The 19,920-nt window shown below is 41.5% G+C and overlaps 1 protein-coding gene across 1 annotated transcript; it reads right to left on the reverse strand.

The window, feature by feature from the left end:
• Window positions 1-5,786: 5,786 nt before the first annotated feature.
• On the reverse strand, window positions 5,787-9,270 carry tmem229a (transmembrane protein 229A). The gene has a single exon (XM_055054890.1). It carries the CDS (start codon window positions 9,178-9,180, stop codon window positions 8,092-8,094), a length of 1,089 nt encoding a protein of 362 aa, XP_054910865.1. The 5' UTR covers window positions 9,181-9,270; the 3' UTR covers window positions 5,787-8,091.
• Window positions 9,271-19,920: the final 10,650 nt, after the last annotated feature.

The following is a 19,920-nucleotide window of genomic DNA, read 5'->3' on the forward strand; positions in this document are numbered from 1 at the left end:
TATATAGATGTATGCAGAAGTGTGTCAGAAACCCACTTTTTTTTCTGTCAGGATTAATTCTGTGTTTATGAATAATTATTAATCATGTTTCTCAGCTGATTCTTTCAGTTCTTGTTCAGATCTGACCCCTTTCTGTGATTGAACCTCAGCATAGGTTCAGCGGGTCGACGTTATTTTCCTTCGTTTCCACCGGTTTAAAAGCTACCATTTGTTCTTGGTCCGACCTGAAAAACCCGACCGGCGGGTGGAGAAACACCTGAGGAAACTCAACCTTTCCTCAGCCTATGTAACCTCAGCTATGCGAGTATCATTGTGACTCAACCTGAAAAAAGAGGCCCAGTTTTGTTCGTTTCCCTATGCAAGACAAAATATGGTGTCATTTTAAGACGAGGAGAAATGATACTGAAAACACAAAGGTAAGGTCTCATGAGAGAACCACTAAAATGATGTGAAATTTCTGAGAAATAGCCTTCCTGTTCTCTCTGGAGCCGATCTGAGTTTCAGCGTGACATTCTTGACAATAGTTTGTGACGTGTGATGATGATGTGCCCGATGATGCAAAACCCGTTAACACCAGTCCCACCCTGCCTTCCTCACTTTATTGGGAACTTAACTGGACACACTTCCTTCTGGTTTGTAAAAACAAAGAAGAAAAACAAAACTATTATTCAAAACTTTGCTCCAGACTTTTCCCAAAAAAAAAAGGTGCTGATGTCTGAGTAAGGAAGTAAAAGCTGCATGCATGCAGTCACATGACAAGGACACAGACATGCCATTCAGTGGATTTCAATGACACAGACAACTGAAACCAGTTGGTATGCACTTAGATTCCACAAGGCCAAGACGAGAACCGAAAGCAAACACTACTGCTAGTGTAAAATATCTGGTATATATTTTTTTCCTTAAGTCATTGCATAAAGAACAGTGGGTGTGGCAGCATTAGTGCAGATGACTTTCCCGTCTCGCAAAAGTATGTACACCCCTTGATGTTTTTCCACATTATGCCATTTTGCAGCAACAAAGTTTGGTGTTTCTGGGGGATGTTATCTGACACAATGTAGATTGTTATGTGCATGAATGAAGGTTTTACCTCTCTAATCGAATGACACCATATTTATATTAAAATTCAAAAGTTTGTTGTTTAGCATGACATATTGTGAAAATGTTTCTAAGTCCTGTAGAAATGTGTCAGAACATTTTTATTAGCCAACAACTACGAGATTTGTCTGACCCATTTTTGAGACTATGAGAGATTGAAGGAGGAGGGCATCATGAATATTATATTTTGTTATCTGCAGGAAGACATCCCTTACAGGCTTCTTCATGAATATTTAATAATGCCCGCTTTTTTGGATCTCTTCACAATGTTAGGTACCCAGGATTTATGGAAATGTCATAACAGGGCCATCCAAATGGATCATTCCATGCGAGAAGTGGCAATTTGCTTTGAATGATTAAATCGTGTACCTATAATGAATATGTTTGATTGGTGAGAAAACAAGGAAGCTTATATCTGAAGATGCCTGCTAGGCTGGACCGAGTCACACCTCCTACCTGCTTTCCCTGTGATAAAATTAAACAGTAATTAGCTGATAAATATGTAGGTCTGCAGTTCAGCTACTTTGCACCCAAAATATCAAATTAGGAGCCATCTCTGGCTGATGGCCAGAAATTCAATCACGTTAACTGATAATATTATTTTTTGTTCACAAACAGAAAAAGTTTTCATTTTTATTCAATAAGGAGATTGGAAAAAAGTCAGCAGCATTACCCTGTCCCAGATAATAGATAAGAAATCCCAACTGCTTGTTTCATGCTTCCAGTGTGACCACAAGGTGGCAGAATTACACCATTTTCTCAAGGTACAGTGAGGGATTTAGGTTTTTCTTCACAAAAGATTGCAAACAATTTTTTAATAGTTCAAGGTAATAGCTTTATAGAGGAGACAATGTCTAATCTAATCTAATGTGCTGTGGATATCTAATATAGACTAAGCACACCCCTTTGGGGCAAAGGTCATGAGCTCAACTAACGTAACCATGCAGCAAGAGCCACAATGGAATAATTTAGATCAATTTGGACGATTAATTAGAGAAAATGAACCTCAAAAATGGCCTTAAAAGGAGAAAAAAAGCAGGTAAAGACATCCAGATTTAATGTGTGCTGCCCAAGAAGTAAAACTATTTTTGATAGAGGGTAACTGTTTACTGAACAACTTCTTATATTTTATATATGTCTTTGATTTTGAGTAGACTTGTTTAATAATCATGGAAAAGCAGAATATCGCTCTGTTTATCCATCTACACTTCTGGTTTGTAGTTATTTTTGGGAACAAACAACTGAATACATGTCATCAGTGTCAACGTCAGGAACAAGCTCCCTCAATCTCCTGCTGTGTTGAAAGTCTGTTTGAATGCGCACTCCATTAGATTAGCTCTGTCTAAGGTTACGTCTTCCATCGCTGCGGCGAAGGGTTTCCACTCAAGAGATCCAGTTTTCTGGCGGCATTTGGTTTCTTGAATGTAACAAAACCCCTGCCGAGGTAGCAAAACAGAAAACTTGTGGTGCTCTCCCTGTCATAATCTGCACCTGCACTTTAACTTTCACAAATTTAAAACAAAATGACAACATAGTGTGAAAAAGAGTTCATGTGTTTCTCTTGTGTAGAACCAGTAGAGATCCTGACTGGATTTACGGAGATCTCGAGGCGAGGCAATAGATGTGATGGGATCAGGGGGCGATCAGGTAACACGGTACATCATCGATACGAACGTCACGAAACACACTGCTGTAGTTAGACAGAGACGACGGGTCCAATAGACGACACTACAAGCTGCTAAGGGTGAAGGGATGATGGCACAGCATGATACCGTCACCACCATGTTCTACTGTGTGGATGACGATGTGTTCGTGGTTGTGTGCAGGAGTGGTATTTTGGGTTGTGGCCCAAGAAGTTCAAACCAAGTGTCTTTTCCAAACATTTGTGGTGTTCTCTACATGTGGCATTGCAGACTGCAAACAGGACTTTTGTTGGTTTTCTCTCTCTCAGCACTGGCCGTTTTCTCTGCAGTGCTTGTCTGTTCAGTTGGTGAGTCATCTCTTACAGGGTTTGCAGTTGAGTGGTTCAGTATTTATTTTAAGAAGGTGGATTGAGCAGAACTCTGAGATGTTTAAAAGCTGGGAAGCAATTTTTTAAATTTTTTATCATAACCCACTCAAGCCTCCTCTGTTGTTTGGTCTTCATACTGCTTTGAATACTTTTTTTTTCAGAAAAATTGGAAACAATGTATTATTTTTCTAGCACTTCGCAAATATGCACTACTTTGTGTCAGTGTATCACACCGAATTTGAACAGAATAAATTGATTTTGATGGCTGTCAAGCGCCAACATGTGGAGAGGTTTGAGGTCACAAATAAGCTTTTTGTTAAGTATTTTACATACATATAAATGTACATATAGATAACCACACAGAGCGTATTTATACTTTGCAAAGAGGCAGAGTTTAGAGCATCACACAACCACAGTGGTGCCTCGAAACTCCGACTTGCCTCCCCGCAGCAGTCTATTTTATTAAAAGGGGGGCGGATGTTGGTCAGACCAAACAGAAACTTCAAGATAAGGAGTCGGTTGGTACCGACTCCTTACCGAGCTGGCTGGTACCGATGTCTCTGAGAGCAGGACGTTCCAGCGCACCCAGTTTCAGCGAAGAGCGGAGAGACAAACAACTGATTCATGAGATGACCATTTGCAAAACTCCCCTCTATTTATGGAATGAATACAAATAAGCATGTGCTATGAGGAATAGAGAAATCTTTTAAAAAATCTGTTAATATTTTTTTTATATATTCTTAAAGCATAGCAAATACAATGCATCAATACACTCATCACATGCAGGATGTGAACAAACAACAATAGCAGTCAGCAGGTTCTGTACCATCCGGTTTTGGAGCACCGTCAGTCTGAGTGCTCCCATTTCTTCTCTTTGTCAGGCAAAAGCATCAATGGGGAGATTCCACAGATGCCTTCAGGTGGTGATCCATAGTTTCCAGTCTACGGGTGTTTTTTGGCCGTCCCATCCATGGCAGAAATGACTGATTTTGAACTCATCTGGAACGGCCGATTCCCAGAGACTTTTCTCACTAAGCTAATCTTTATGATAGCCATTTTAGGGACAAATGAACAATAATTCTACTCTGACAATTAATGTTCATGTATTAGTCAACAACCACTAATAAAACGAATACACAGACTACACCAATGCTTTTTTTTTCACCTTCTATTAAGTGTTTCCTGTCTATGTGACTACAATGGCCAGAATCAATATTTGGTGTCAGAGACAATCTTACCTTCGGTGGATATTTGCCTGTGATTTGACTGCATATGTAAATCAAGCACATCAAGATTGGTGGCAAGATGGTATTGATTTCGTGCCCTGAAATCACAAATTTAAGATAGAAATGAGTGAAATAAGAAAAATCTTGAAATAAAATACAACTTTACAGATTTCTAGCAAATTATTTTGCTCTAACGCTGTACTTATTACACAGAGGAGTCTTGATTTATTTAGTACATATTAGTGCAGTCTACAGTAATAACCTGCAGAAATTGAAATACATTTCTCTTCCATAGCAAACCTTTTAACAGGTAAATCAAAGTGAAAGGAATGGCATCAGAAATTAATCAACTAAACTGAAACAAAAATAAAATTTGAGATTTTAGCCTTTTTTTTTATTGTATTTATTGAGGCCATTCTGGGTAAAATCACTAATCCCTTTATGGTCAGTAAGCTACTGATAGTCTGCTGTCCGGATATGGGATTATGTGATGCCAAAAAATAATGCCTATCAGCATGAAGTCACCCATTGACTGTCATATTTCATTAGACTCCATCCAAACACATGAAAGCACATCATCGGAAACATTTGAACGTTTTCCTCAATATTCATTTGTTAAACTTATTTAAAATATTCAGTTGCCAAGGCTGCAGGCAAAGCTCTACCTACACTACTTTATACTAATTTTAGATACATGTTGTAAGGCTGCATAAAGTTTGGTTGCTTACTACATTGTGGTCCAGATGAACACACATCAGGCCGAAAATGTCAACTCTATATACTTTTATCCAACCCGTTTCAAAGTATCAGATTTCATACTCGTCCTTTTGTCCAAATATGGGGTTTCAGGCTCTCAAACGGCCAAGGCAGCAACTGCTGGATAACATCACGGCGGCTTCCTCTCACAGTATGCAGGCTGTGCACTTGAGATAAATAATGAGGCCTTTCAAACTGATTATTCATAGCTTCAGCAAGTATCAGGCTGGTGAGGGGGTTCTCTGTAAAGGAAGTTGTGGTGAGGTAAATGGTTTTGTCTCACTTCCTGTTTTCGTATACCCGAAACCTCACAAATCAGTTTGCCACATTAGCTTGAGATCGCTAATGAGCGGGTATTAGGTGCCATCATGTATTCCCAGCAGGAGGTGCAGTGAAGTGTGCTGAAAGTCGCTGGGGTGCTCAGTTGAAATCCCTTGGGTGGTGTGCTGTCTGAACGACTGCTTGTTCAGGGCAAACACTACAAACAGTACAATGTTTACCTTTGAGCTTATTATATCTAATTAACTTAAAAAGGTGAATTTCACCTTTTATGTGTTACATTTAATGGGTAACCTGAGTAGAGGGTCAAAATCCAGGCTCATCTGTAGGAAAGTGAAAGCAAAACTAAACAGGTTCAATTTGACATGTAAATTTATTCTCAGTGTGCTTGTTGACAGAGCTACTTCAAACACTGGTGATTGCGACAGATGTCGTTTTATTAATACAATGAATGAGTACAAGTTGAAGCTTTTCATCAAAACAAAAATATTAATACGGTTCATGCTGCTGAGTTTTATTTTGTTGTTTTTCTTTAGAAGGGATGTACATCTTACTCAAACTTTTTTTTAATTGATTTTTCAAACTCGTTTTGGTCTCTTTCTTTATGAAAGTGCTCAAAACACGTGTGGTTAAGGTACAGTTATGCGGTCATGGAATATGTTTAGGATGTGCAAAGTCGTTCAGTCATGCAGTAAATGGCGTAAATATTTGAAATGTTAAAGAATATCAATATACCTGCCGAGTCCATAGAACAAGCCAACAAAATCACCAAGCCAGCCTCAGAGCTTTAAGAAGTTGAACGATATTTATCAAGATAGTCTTTATCTGGGACAATTGCACTTCCAAATGAATCTGGGGAATTATGTACAAGATGAAAATTCACTTTCTTTTTAAAAAACATTCACACAATTGTTTTTCCCAGTTTTACAAGAGCATGCTTTTTCCATTAGAGAGCACTCAAACCAATGTCAGTTTCCAATGTGTAATCTGTCTGGGATGCTGGGATCCATGGCTGTAGCACTTGCAGGAGTCATGTTATGTTTAATCGAGTCTCTGCACAGAAAGGCACTCCAGTAATGTTTGGTTCATGAAAAATTCACAGTAATCCCACGTGGTTCCAAATTTCTACTCTGCTCAAGGTGCTGCATTGCTACATTCATGACTGGGTTAATATGCGATAACTCCACAGGAATAGTTCAACATTTTTAAAAGTGAATTTCCATTAAAAGTTTAAAGGCAGTTCTCTCAGCTCCTTCTAACAATTTCCTGGAACTTTACTTTTTATTTTGGAACTATTTGGTGGTTTATGGAAAAAATTAAAATAGAATTAAACAGACAAATTCAAGTTCTGGAAATACTGACTTTGGAACATCAGGCAAAACTCAGTGCGTTGTACTTTGTTTTTAAAAAGTCTAAAAAGTTTAACATTTTTCAACACAGTTTGAGCATGCAGGTATGTGCAGGAGTTATGGCATGCTAAACGACCTGCTGCGATTAAAAACTACCCACAATTCCTCCACTGGCGATTCTGCACCAGAGCCGGACCAAGGCAGCGGACAAAGTGTGACTTATACACATAAGATGAAATAAGGTCATACGTCTTTAAATTTACAAATAAGTCGATTGTACCACATGCACAAAAAGAACGGAAGACACAAAAATCCATGTGGGTTTCTTTTAACATTTTAACTTATTTAATCACAAAATAATCTATTCCATAAATTTTGCCGCAGTCGATCTGCTCCAATTTACAGAACATAACATTGAAGATGTCAGGTGTCGGACGTTTTGTTTTGCATGATACTTTGGGCCGGCTCTGGCCTGCAGATGAAATCCGTCACAAAACGCGCAGTTACAGTTGTAAACATATCAAAATAGAAAATGTTCTTATTTTAGAATTCAAGATTTTACACTGTACAGAGGAAAACGGCAGTAATTTCATGTAATTTATACGGGTTAGATAAACAGTCAATGGTCTCAGTTGGGCGTCATAAAGTGAAAAATCAGAACATGTTCAGTAAAATATGATATACAGGTGCATGTTGATATATCAAAGAGTTTTAGTAATTCAACTAAAGTGAAACCCACATATTTGAATAAATCCATTAGATACAAATAGATATAAGTATCCCATTAATATTATGGTTTGAAAATAATGAAATTTAGTTTCCCAGAAAACTGGAATACTAATAACAATATATAAAACAGGGGAATGTCAGCATTTACGAGAAAAAATCATTTGTAGAGAAGTGACTGTTCAGATTACTGTTACAAGCCCATTGTTGGAAAGTTTAGTGGAAGGTAAAAGTGTAGAAGAAAAAAAAGTCAAATCTGAAACAACTTGGGCTTAGTCATTACATTGCATAGTACACAGGTATACTTTGTATGTGTGATTTTTCTGTTCAAATTAGTTGATACCTTTCAAAGACTGAGTGTTTCCATTAGTTGTAAACTGGAAAATATACCTCTTTTACATTTTACACAAATAAGGAGCCAGCCTTCCTCACTGTTTGTCACTTTTGAAAATCTGAATTTTGGGAAGCCATCATTCTCAAAGCTAGCGAATGCTTCAGATATTAAACCTGTAGATCAAAATGTGAGTTTCACATTTTGAATGGAATCACAGAAACGTATGAACTCATTGTAGATGGTCCAAGTTGCTGAGGTGAACCTGAATCCTTTTTTAATAGGTCTGCCAGGAAGCTGATTTTGCATCAAGAGTTATTTTTTCTTCGACTCCAATGGTCCGTTGACCTCTCCATTCTCCACACTCATGCAGTCTGGCTCTTTGGTGCACCTTATTCTCAGCAGCACGTTGGACAGCACGTCCTGGTACAGACTCAGGATCAGCCAGCCCGGGAGGTACAGGAGGGTGATGAGTCCCATGAAATTGTGCGGGTAGTGGGAGTAATCCCAGGAGCAGGCGTCAAACTGCCTCAGCGTCAGCCCGCAGCAGAACTCCCAGGTGTAGATGAAGCAGATGTAGATGGGCAGGCGCCGCCAGGTGCCCCAGCCTCTCCCGAAGTGCAGGTGGAAGTAGAGCTTCTCCACCACGAAGCTGCAGCTGCCGTACATCAGGAAGGACCACAGGGACGTGTGGCCCTGGGCGGCCCTGACCCCTTTCTCCACCAGGTTGAACAGAGACGTGAACAACACCTCGTCCAGGAAACCGTGCATGCCGAAGAACAAGAACCGGGCGAACCCGGGAAGTCCACCAGAAGGATGATGATGATGATGATGATGACGATGATGATGACGATGATGATCCGGACCGCCGCGGCTCCTCCCGGGGTCGCTGGGCTGGTACTGCAGGTGCGCGAGCCCTCTGTGGAACACCTGGGAGAAATACAAAGCCAGGATGTAGTGGACCACCAGCTGCGTCCCGGACACCACTCGCACCTGTTCCGCCAGAGTGTTGATGTTCCCGACGAGGATCTGCAGTCCGATGTAGACAGACGGGTAAAAGACCAGGTGGAACACCACGGGCCGCCCTCGGAAGCTCTTCTTCTGGGAGTAGACCTTCTCCAGCGCGAAGTGGGTCAGTGCGTGCATGACGCACAGGTACGGAGAGGAGAAGCCCACCAGCTTAGGGTCCCGAGTGGTTAGGACCCCCTGCAGGGCGGAGAGCAGGACGTCCAGAGTCACGCCGTGCATGCCGTAGAGGTAAAGCCGCATCCATCTCGGCAGCTCTCGCAGCGGCTCCCCGGCGTCCCCGGACGGCTCCTGTTGCCGGGGCGCAGCGGCTGTTTTCAGGCTGGAGCCATGGTCCCCGGAGCGGCTGCGCTGACCTTCTCTCCACCGACTGGCCATGGTCCGTCACTCACTGCGGAGAGGCTGTGTTGACCCTTTCCTTGACATCGCTGTTTTTCAATTATTTTCCGCTGCGTCCGCAAGGTGAAGCGAGAGATGCGGCAGCGGGCGGCTGGTGCCTTTAGTGCAGCCCGGAAATACCAGCTCCCGGAAGGCTGACCGCCTGCGGAGTTGTAAACAGTCAAATGTTGCGTATCAATATGCTCTCCCCGTTCAATAAAGCTCCAGTGAAATAATTCAGCCAACCTACCGTTCCGATTTTCCATCAGATGCCTTTAGCAAGAGAATAAGAAATTACACATTCGCAAACCGACATCAAAATTCGCTTGTAACTTAATTTGCACAACGTCATAAAATGACATTTATGATAATTACGCACACCGAGCTGCAACTTCGGCTAAAATGAGGCAAACAGAACGGGCTCGTTCCCATTTCCAACCGGCATTTGAAGGCAGCATCTGCAGTCAGGACGTGTTGACGCTGACGCAGCCCCGCTGCGACGTCGTGACGCCGCTGTAATTACAAGCCATTAATGATGATTACATGAAATTAGAGCCAGTAAGGATATGCCGGGCTGAGCTGCATCATCTCGTTTCACCACGGAGCTAATTCAGACGGATGGGACCAGGAAAACAATTGATGAGAGAAGACCATGAAGGAGGAGCTCCGGTTCCCAACACTGAACCTGAACCTGAACACTTTGTTATATAGAATATACTGGTGGTGGCAGCATCATGCCAGCGACCAAGTTCAAAAGGAAGAAAGGCGATATAGATAATTTGATCTATCTTCCGTAATAATAATAATAATAATAATAATAATAATAATAATAATAATAATAATAATAATAATAAAAGTCCAGTGATGCATAAGATACAAGAGTGATACTGTCTTTTTTCATAATGTGCGTTGCTAAAGATGTCTGTGTGGAATATAGCCTGTTAGAATAATATGCATATGATTGTGTGCATTATCACCTTAAGCTTCTTCTAAAGACGTTAATCCAAATGCTAATCCTTTCCCGCAGCCTCCAGTCATTCGGCCCAGTCACAACAGAGGTGAGGCTTCAATTCAACAAAGCAGCCACAGAGGGGCGCTGTTGTGTGCTGAACCGACATGCAAACGTTCAGAAAGGGGGCAGAAGTAAGCACAGGCAGCTAGTGTGTGTGTGTGCGTGTGTGTGTTAATGCAATATTGCAGTAGTTTTGTTTTCGTGTGAGGAAACCATAACGAGCCTCTTATGCCATATCAGACACATTTCTTACTTCCTTTGCATGAGTTTTTTTTATGTTTGCATATGTGTGTGGGTGCCTTTATTCGTTTGCCTTTTAAGTTTTTGCAAATTTAACAGAACATGTGGTTTCTAAGAGCCTTGTCCTACACTTCAGGGAATGTTTGCGAGCTGAATCTCCCCGCGCCGTGTTTTGCAGTTGCATGTTTGGCCGCCGTTCACACTCATGCAAAGCAGAGATGTTATCAGAGGCCTTTGCGGGTTTTGCTGAAAACAGAATGAATCAGCTTCTTTAACGGGATCTGAGTCACAAAACCGAACTGCTACAAAGTGACAGCAAACCGACTGTGCTTTCCAAAAGTATCCGTTTCATCGCCGTTGAGTCATTTTCTTATTTCAACACGGTTGAAAGTGATGCATTGTTTTCAAACTATTCTACACATAGATTTGCATCTGTATTCAATTTGGATTTTATACAAAGATATGCAGTATGTGTGGAGAGGAGCCGAATATTTTGCAAAAGTTTTGATTCTCAAACTTGCCAAATCTTTTAAAAATATATTTAAAACCTTGTTTTGCTTCCTCCCACCTTATAATTATGCACTTTGTTGATTTTGTCAATCACACGCAATTTCAAGGAAGTAAAGACCAAAGTGTTTGGTTGTAAAATGACAAAATGTGCAAAAGTTTGAGAGGCATAAACCCTTCTGACAGTGACAGTGTCAGAAAATAATATTAAGAGTTCAAAAAAACCAACAACAACAACAAAAAAAACCCTTAGATCTCTTTGTTTAATAATAATAAAAAAATGAAATTCATATTTGGAGTGAAACGGCCAGGTTTGATGTTTGAAGTCACTCCTTTGTAGAGCCTCCTGCTTTGAAGTCACAGTTTAAATGCAGCAGAATTGAACAGTTACACACAACGTGATCTCAAAGGGGAAGAAATTATGTTTTCTTCTGCTCACAAGTTTTTCACAGTGAGCCTTTCCTCTCTACCCCCCCACTGTGCTATGTACATCAAAGACAAGAAACTAACTGGTAGTGATAGGAGACTTTAACCACCCAATCTGTCGGATTCACTGTCCGTTGTTACCTATAGGAACAACATAGACATCATAATTCCTTCCCTACTTCAATGATCCAGTTTCTATTACAATTGTCACTTCTCATGGCTTTGTGTGAAAGAGCAGGACCTTAGAACTAGTAGTGGAGTGTAAATGGTTCAACTGTCCCGTTTTTACATATTTGCATGTCAACAATCCATAATTTATCAGACTGAAACTGTCAAATATTTTCCTGCTTTCAACCTGTTTTTCCAAGTTTAAAAACCAAACTTTAAATCACATTTAAAACAGATATTCATCAGGTGTTGTGCTCTTAATAATATGTTAAAATGGAAAAAATTATGGATGGCTGAGCAGGTGATCGGATAAATGGGTGGATGGACGGATGGAGGAGTGGAACTTTTTGACAACGGAACAGGACATACAGTCTAGAAACAGCAACATTTTCCCAAAACCCCTTTCTGCCAATAATGTACCAAACCTGGAAAACGATGAGTTCAAATTGCACACGTTTTCTGGACGACACACATGGAAGCCTGCTCCTTTTCTTTGTCGTCATCCTTTAAAGTCCAATAAAAACATATCTTTTCACTTGGATTTGAATTCAGTTTACCCTTTTAGTTAGTATTTAGTAGATTGTCCTCTGCAACTCAGAAGGCACATTGCTTCAGACTCTTCATCTCCAGACGGCATCATTTACTACCAAATCAAAACTATAGGCATGTATGTATGTATCAAGAAACATACAGTAGGTGGAGGAACCTGAAATTTGGCTTGGAAAACCCTCATACTTAAATAAAAATCTTAATTTATTCTTGGATTTGATAACCTTTAGAAGCATTATTTTTAGTTAAAAAACTAAGTCTTTAGTGGTGGGGGCTGTCCACTAGGTGGCAGCAATGTCACACAACCTTTTTTTCTGCTTGGGTGGAACCCTTCCACATGAAAATATAAATTTTCTAACAAAAAAACAAAACAAAACAACAACAACAAAAAAACCCCAATCAGATTAAGGATTTTGAACGAAGGAAAGTGCAATAACTGGAGACATTGTGGATTATATAGTTGCACACAGTAACAAGTAAAGTAGCAAAAGCTCCTCACAGTGTGGAGTCCAAGATGCTACCAAAGATTTCCTGCTCCAGTTATTTGTTGCTGTCACTGTGTCCTCAGACATTTCTAACAGTGGAACATAGATATACTAACTTTAGACAAGATCTAAAAAAAAACATGTACATCGAAAGTTCCTACGGGATAAATAGCAGAAAAATATTTTCCTGACATGCTGTTAATCCCGTCACATCTGAGATTAAGCTATGGGATGTTTGATGGATGCGATGCTTGACCGAGTCACACAGGAAATGAATCCGAATCTGCGGCTGTGTACTTAAAATGAGAACCAACCCCACACCCCCAGAAAATGTAATTTCAGAAGCCATTTCCCCCATTTTGAGCCATTATTGAATAGCCAGCCGGCCCTGCGCTCCCGTATTGTCTCTGGCGTTGGCAGCTTGGGCAGGGTAATGTGTTTGTGACGACCCAGAGCTCGTTGGTGAGCACCTAAGTGTATACAACGTTTGCCATTTTGAATCTGCAGCTCTTTGAAGCCTGTTTGTTTTCATTTGGTGCATCGTTCTCCTTTTGATAGTTTTCAAAAAAAGGATTTTACTGCTGCACGTTTAGAGAGTCAGGACGAGTCTTTTGAAAGAGATCGAGGGGATTGATTAGTCTAACTGACTGGGGGTGGAGGGGGGCTCCCTGTGTTCCTGGGAGCAGTTAAGGTTCTTGTTTGTAAATCCCTCCTCATTAAGGATTCTGTGCAGCTCTGAATCCTTCCAGGGCTCATACTCGGGAGGAACACATCCCACTCTCCTCTCCTGTCCCTGTTTCTGCCAATGCTCTCCTTCATCTTTTGCTTTTGACACTCAGAACTCGTCTTGTATACACTTACAGCCTGGGATGCTGAAAAAACGATTTCTCATATTCGTCTAAGTTTGATTATTATAGTAATAAATACACTACATACTATTCAAAATGGATGAGACAAGCGAGCACGCTATTCAAATAGCTGTTTGAGATTGTTCAGCCTACTTCATGTTGTCAGACAGGTTCTATAATCCGTAATCAGGTCTGGGAGTTCAGGTAATTTGAAAAATGTGGTTAATCACAGTTAATTCATGACTTAGCAGAGAGGTTATCATATTTTCAGACATGGAAAGGTTGGTTTGGACAGCTTTGTTTGTTTTGATTTTACATTCAGTAGGTTCATTTTTATCCAACATGAACATTTATTCGAAGAATGCGCCCCCGTTCCTTTAACGTTTATGTCAGTAAATACCTATCATGCCGTCCCTACTGATGACCATTGAAGTGGACCATGAAAAAGGTGTGTGTTTAACGTGCCACAGTTGGTGTCAGCTGCCACCGAGCCAGCTAAGGTTCAGACGTGAAGCAGGATTTATTTTTTTTTTCACAGTTAAAAACAACAGCACTTCCTCTCCCTGCTGTTAGAAGCCGTTACTCCTTCTGCGTCTGGAGACTTAAAGAGGTGGTGAGGGGGGAATGTTACTCCGGTTCACCTTTCTCTTTGTTCTAACATTTAAGAAGACAGTTGTTCTGGAAATTGGGTCAAGACGCTTAGCAACTGGCTGTGTTATGTTGCAGCTTCATGAAAAAGTGAACGTGCAAAGCACTGCCAAAATGTTGCGGTTATGTGTATGTACAGAACTGATACCAACTCCTAAAATGTATTCTTATTTTCCATTTCATAAACATCAGGAGTCAGGGTGCAAGATATTATTACGTCTGAAAAACAGAGACAATCAAGAAGCAGCTGGCAGCAGTCTCACATTGACTGTCTTTCTGTTGTAAGGACATGAGCCAAAAATGTCAGCTTAAAAGATTTATTGAGCACAATTGTGGATGTTGTTGTAGAAGAAGAAGAGGAAGAATGGTGAATTTTTGATGGGAAAATCTGGAGACAACAGCTGTGGGCGGTGGTAATTGAGAGGTAGTGGGGGATTCTTGTCAGGACATCAATTCCCTGACCCAAATATGGACCAACACATGCTACGAACCCGACACAGCATGTGTAGGGATTTAAGTGGACAGACCAACACAATTTTGTGCGTGATTCTGAAGTCAGAGTGGAAAACATTCCCCTTCCAGCAGGAAGATAACCCTAAACATCCAGAGAGGAATTAGGGATGTAATCAGAGGCGTAGTTGAGAAATAGATCTGCTCCCTGAACGTAAATGAACAGATTGATCCCAATGTAATGAGATAATGAGAGTCTGAGGCAGCTTTGAACACTTAGCATGAAATGAATATAGCAATATGTCGCCCTGAATAGTTCACCTCATGCTTCTCTTTTCTTCCTGTCCAGGTGAAAATCAGGTCGTCTCTCTCAGTCCAGTACCTCGTTTTACCTTTTGTCCAGGCTAATAGCTGATTCAGACCTCAGCTACCGTTCTGTAAACTCCTCTCTCTGTTTTCTCCACCTAACTCCTCGCTCTGCCCTCTTCTCCAACTTAACTCAGTGCTGCACTCTGTGTACCTGTTGCCAGATAGTCCTCTGTCTGCCTCGGGGCTTTGTAGATTGACCTCTCCAACTCTCCTCTTCTTCCTTTCCTCTCCGTCTAGACAGCAGCCAGTGGACGGGGTGATTGAATTTTACTCGCCCGGGGACTGAGCCGGTACATGGCGAGAGAGTCTGTTTAGAGATGCCGGGTTACTTCTGTGGTAATTTTCAGGAGATTGGGACACGTCAGGTAGAATGGGTTTATCTGTGAATCCAGTCCGTCTTGTTTTCCATCCACTTTGCACCCAATGGGAGGTCTGGAATATTGCAGCCACGGGATACTAAGGCTCTATGGATGTGTGTCATGCTCTGATTGGTTCATCCACCTCCAGCTGGGGAATGCAGACCCGTAGTGCTATAGATATGGATCAGTGACGACGGTGCCTTTGTCTCACTACCTGGTTTAGTCTACGCTTCACCCTCACCCCACCTTGTCTCAGTTTTTCTCTGCTCTGTTTTCATCCTCCGCATACGTCCCCACGCACAAATGAGGCGGCCAGAGTCTGACTGATAGGATGAGACGGAGTAGAAAACAGGGAAAAGGAATGTTGGGGATCAAGTGGGAGTGGGGTTATATAGGTCAGCAGTGTATGTGTGGAAGCGTGGCGGTCCAGTGGAAAGCCAAGCAGGATATTGTCCATCATTGGTGGCATCAGGAGGTAAACAGGAAAAAGCAGCAGGTGGCTTGTCAGACCTTAGCTGACCTGTGGCACATGACTCACTCTGTATTTCAGTGTGTTTCGATGCTCTCCAGACACACAGGGCTCCACTTTGAATGTTTCTTGAGGTGAATAAACTCTTTTCATGACATAAAAGGAAGAGATGGCATTCATTGGGTCCAAAAACTGGCTCTGTTTGGGGGGCGGAGGAACTAATATTACACATTGCCCTGGACACAAAATCTCCACTGTGAAACACAGTAGTAGTAGCATCATGCTGTGGTGATGTATACATCCCCAAAGTGCTGTTAGCTGTAATGCAGACAACTGAGTTTGAGTATTCCCCTACTTTCTCTTGATGCAAACTCCACAAGGTTTACCGCCATAGTTATCAGGGTTTTGTCCCTGACCATTACTAAATGCTAAATAAAAAACAAAACTGAAATAAACAAGCACCCAAGTGAAACAACAAACAAATATTTAGCTTATGTAGTGAAAATCAAACTCACTGCGATCATTTTACCAGACTGCAACCTTTTTTTTCTAGCTATGCGAAGAGCATTCTTAGAGTTCATGACGAATCAAACAAATTTCCTGGATATGGAAATGAAACACACTTTCAAACCTTATGACGTGCTTCACAGCCCTAAAAATAAAGTTACAAAATGTCAAAGGAGATAGCTGTCAGCACTGGAAAGGAAAAGCACAGAGGAGACAAAAAACAAACCCACAAAGCAAGAAAAAGCTTCTAACTTTTAATGAGCTCTCATGGCATCCTGCATGTCCAGGAAGACAAAAGAACCTCCATAATTCTTCAGCTTGCAGCTTGACTGTTTAAATCTGGGTTTGCTCTGCGGGGGAAACGCTAAGCTGGGTTAAGAGGTGGTCATACAGCTTCAAGTGAATTTGAAGCCAGGTAAAAGCGCTCCAACGATCTTTCATTGGGTGCAATCACAGAAAAATCACTAGATACCCTGAAGGAAATCTGAAAATGAGAATAACAAAAGGATTATTGTTTGCGTGGCCTTCTTGTTCTCTATAATCGACTTCTTGTTGGTCTTCAGCAGAGCCCCATTGTTTTAGCATTAATCACGAATGACCAAGCAGCTTCTTGGTCAATCTTCCTCATATAAATCACGGCAGCCAATTATTACACTTTCAAAATAAAGCATCTACCGTTAGAGTGGTCGCTTCATAATGAGAGTAAATCACGCGATCTGCCCTCCACTGCGTTTTACCTTACAGGTGATTTTGTGCAGGAGTCTGTCGCTCCATAAATGATTAGCAAGACACGTCTCAAATGTTCCCGTCGCGCAAGGATGTGAAAATGGCACACAGTCCTTCATTTGTCTTTTCATCTGCCCCCAGTCATCATTTGGCATTACTATGAAAATCCTTTTCTCCTCCATTCTTTTCAAATTCTCGCAGTACATCTCCTAGTTTCCACTCCTTGCAGTGCTGCTAAATCCCCAAACTTTGACGTTGTTTGGTGAATTCTTAAAGAGTGGGTCATTTTTAATTCGACTTCTGCAAAAAAAAAGATGATCTTTTTAATGCATTGGAAGTAAGCATCTGGCTACAGCTGTACAGGAAATTAAGTAGAAATCCAGCACAATTATTTCTCCACTCAAACAGCAACGCCTAAACCTCTGACCTGCATGAGGAAAACAGAAAATGCTTTCTCTGCTGCTTTTCTTCCCAGGAATATTCATCACTAAATGGGCCAGAAATGGGAAGACTCCCTTACTATTATCATCATTGTTATTGTGAGCATTTAAAGAAGTGGTGCAAAGGTCAGTAAGAAGTGGAAATTGCTACAGGTCTCATTAATGACCTCCAGCACAGAGAGAGACCATCCATTAATGCAGATGATGGATTATAGCTCATAGAAATGGACTCGTCCATTCATGAATTTATTTTTTATCTTTTTACAAATACCCCCAGCTCTGCACTAACTGGGTTAGAGGTGTGCAGGGTATTTCTCTGTGTATCACTGACCCGTATTAAGTTACATCCAATTCCCCGGGGAGGGGATATGATCGTCTGTGTCACTAAAAAATGAAGAATGAGAGGAAGTGGTTGGGGGAGGAAGAGGAGGAATGGCAGTAAACGATGTGATGCTCCTGCTTGCGTTTACTGGAAAAAGGGGGAAAAATAGAATTAGATTTCAGTAAAAAATCCTGGACAGGACGCGGGGGAAACATAAAATCTTGTCTTTGCAGATGTTTCATGAGTCACGACTTTAGCCGTTGAATGTTTAGCGCAACACTGAATAGCTTTAGCTATTGTTAATATTCTAATGCTTGAACTTTAAATAGCTTAAGAATGGTGCTTTTCAAATAAACTTGCATTGCCTCATCCACTTACAGAGAAGCCTGTCGTTAGGACACAGTTTGCTACTTTTACTTCCCCCCCCCCCTTTTTCTGACTGGTATGACTGACCTCTTCTCTTTCTGTTGTTCAGAACTACCCACATCCCTTTCATGATCTGTTCCTTTCTTGTTTTATTCTGTCCTCCCCTGCACACCGTCCACACTCACTGCTGTCGGCCTGCATGTCTGACACATGCACACACTCTCGTTTAGCAGCTGAAGCTCTTCTGCCCGTAAAATGTCAATGGAAAGCTGAGCTCATGCAGACTATTAGATTTTAAATCCTGCAGACTGTACGAGTGAGCAAGGGCGCATATGAGGCTGCGTGTGAAGGAAGCTGCGCAGCAGACTCGAAAACAAATTCTTGTTTGCATTACGTTATCTGTCATCTATCAGAGTTCAGACAGGAAGTCACCTTCCAGCAGGACGCGGATGAAGATAGATGAAGTGTTCCCTGCTCCTCCACTCACTTTTTCCGTCTATTTTTCTGCTCTTTTCTTTGAAGTGGTCAAAGATAGTTCTTCATTTAGCACTCTCTGAGCATCGCTTGATGTCTCAACTCAAGCTATATAAAGAAAAAAAAACCATTATTAGCTCAGAAGACAAAAAAAGCAGTGAGAGAAATGATCATTCGCCCACAGTAAAGGATACAGACTTGTTTTATAACCTGCTGCAAAAGATGTTTAATTAGCATAATATGTTGCACAGATGGCAGAATTTACCATTATATTTCATACTATCTACTCATTAAAATATACAGACTCGGATCCTTCTCATCAAGAACCATTGCAGTGTGTTGAACCAATCTCAGTGTTCATTTTGAGTTTTTAACTGTAGAGCTAATAAGGTGCTATCCGAATTTTTGTGTGTTTTTTGCATAGCTTTGCTAAACAGCTCAGGGTTTTATTCCTGTTGCTAGAAGAGGTGCACTCACCCAACAAAGAGCCGGCTGAGCAGGCGCAGCTGGAGAAACCGGTGGCTTGTGCATCCGTCAATGTTGGGGTGCATGCGCGTGGGTGTGTGTGTGTGGTAATTTGGGACAAGGCTCTAATGATCAAATTATAATTCAGATCATGCGCAGCGGCAGGAATGCACACAGACTCCCAAACAGACATGCATGCAGGAGCACAAAGCAACGATTTGTGAGGCTGTTAGACTGTACTGGCGTTGGTGTGTAAAATATTGTGCTTGCTATACTATGTGTGTCTCAGAGTGTGTGTGACAAAACTGTACGTCAATCTGTGCTCACCGTGTGATGACGAGGTCACTGTTCTGAGCCTCTTAGCTTCACAGTTCAATTTGGATTTGCATAATCCGGGCGCTAATTTCCACGGCGGCACTCATGCAGCAGATTTTGACAGGTGATGAGGTTAGACAGCGATCCCACATTCCACCGACCCGTCAACAGAGCAGGGCAAACAACTCTGCGTGTGATAAAGTAGACCAGGAATAAAGAATGGATGAGGAATTATACATGTAAAGACGGGAGACTGGAATGAACAACATGAAACGTATGGATTAAAAGCACCCAGCGCTAACCGTGTCCACTTAGTCGGCGCTAAAAAAAGCAAACAAACAACAAAAGGTACAAAATCCTTATTTAAAACCTGGCCCTTTTCCTGGAATGGTTGCTCCAAAATGGCCGTCCCGGTTTAAGTTTGACCCAGTGACACATTTCCTGTCCCATCTGTGGGACCCAGAGGAGGCGAGAGGCTCCCCGATCACAAGCGGAGCCCGAGCAAGTGTGTCTGCATCTCTATGCCGACTTAGCATTTGCTCAGTGAGCCACAGCTTGTCTCTGAATAATTCAGTCTTTTTTGCGCACACACTTG

Source organism: Poeciliopsis prolifica, unplaced genomic scaffold (genome assembly GCF_027474105.1).
Source record: "Poeciliopsis prolifica strain line A6 unplaced genomic scaffold, Auburn_PproV2 SCAFFOLD040, whole genome shotgun sequence".
NCBI classification, from domain to species: domain Eukaryota; kingdom Metazoa; phylum Chordata; class Actinopteri; order Cyprinodontiformes; family Poeciliidae; genus Poeciliopsis; species Poeciliopsis prolifica.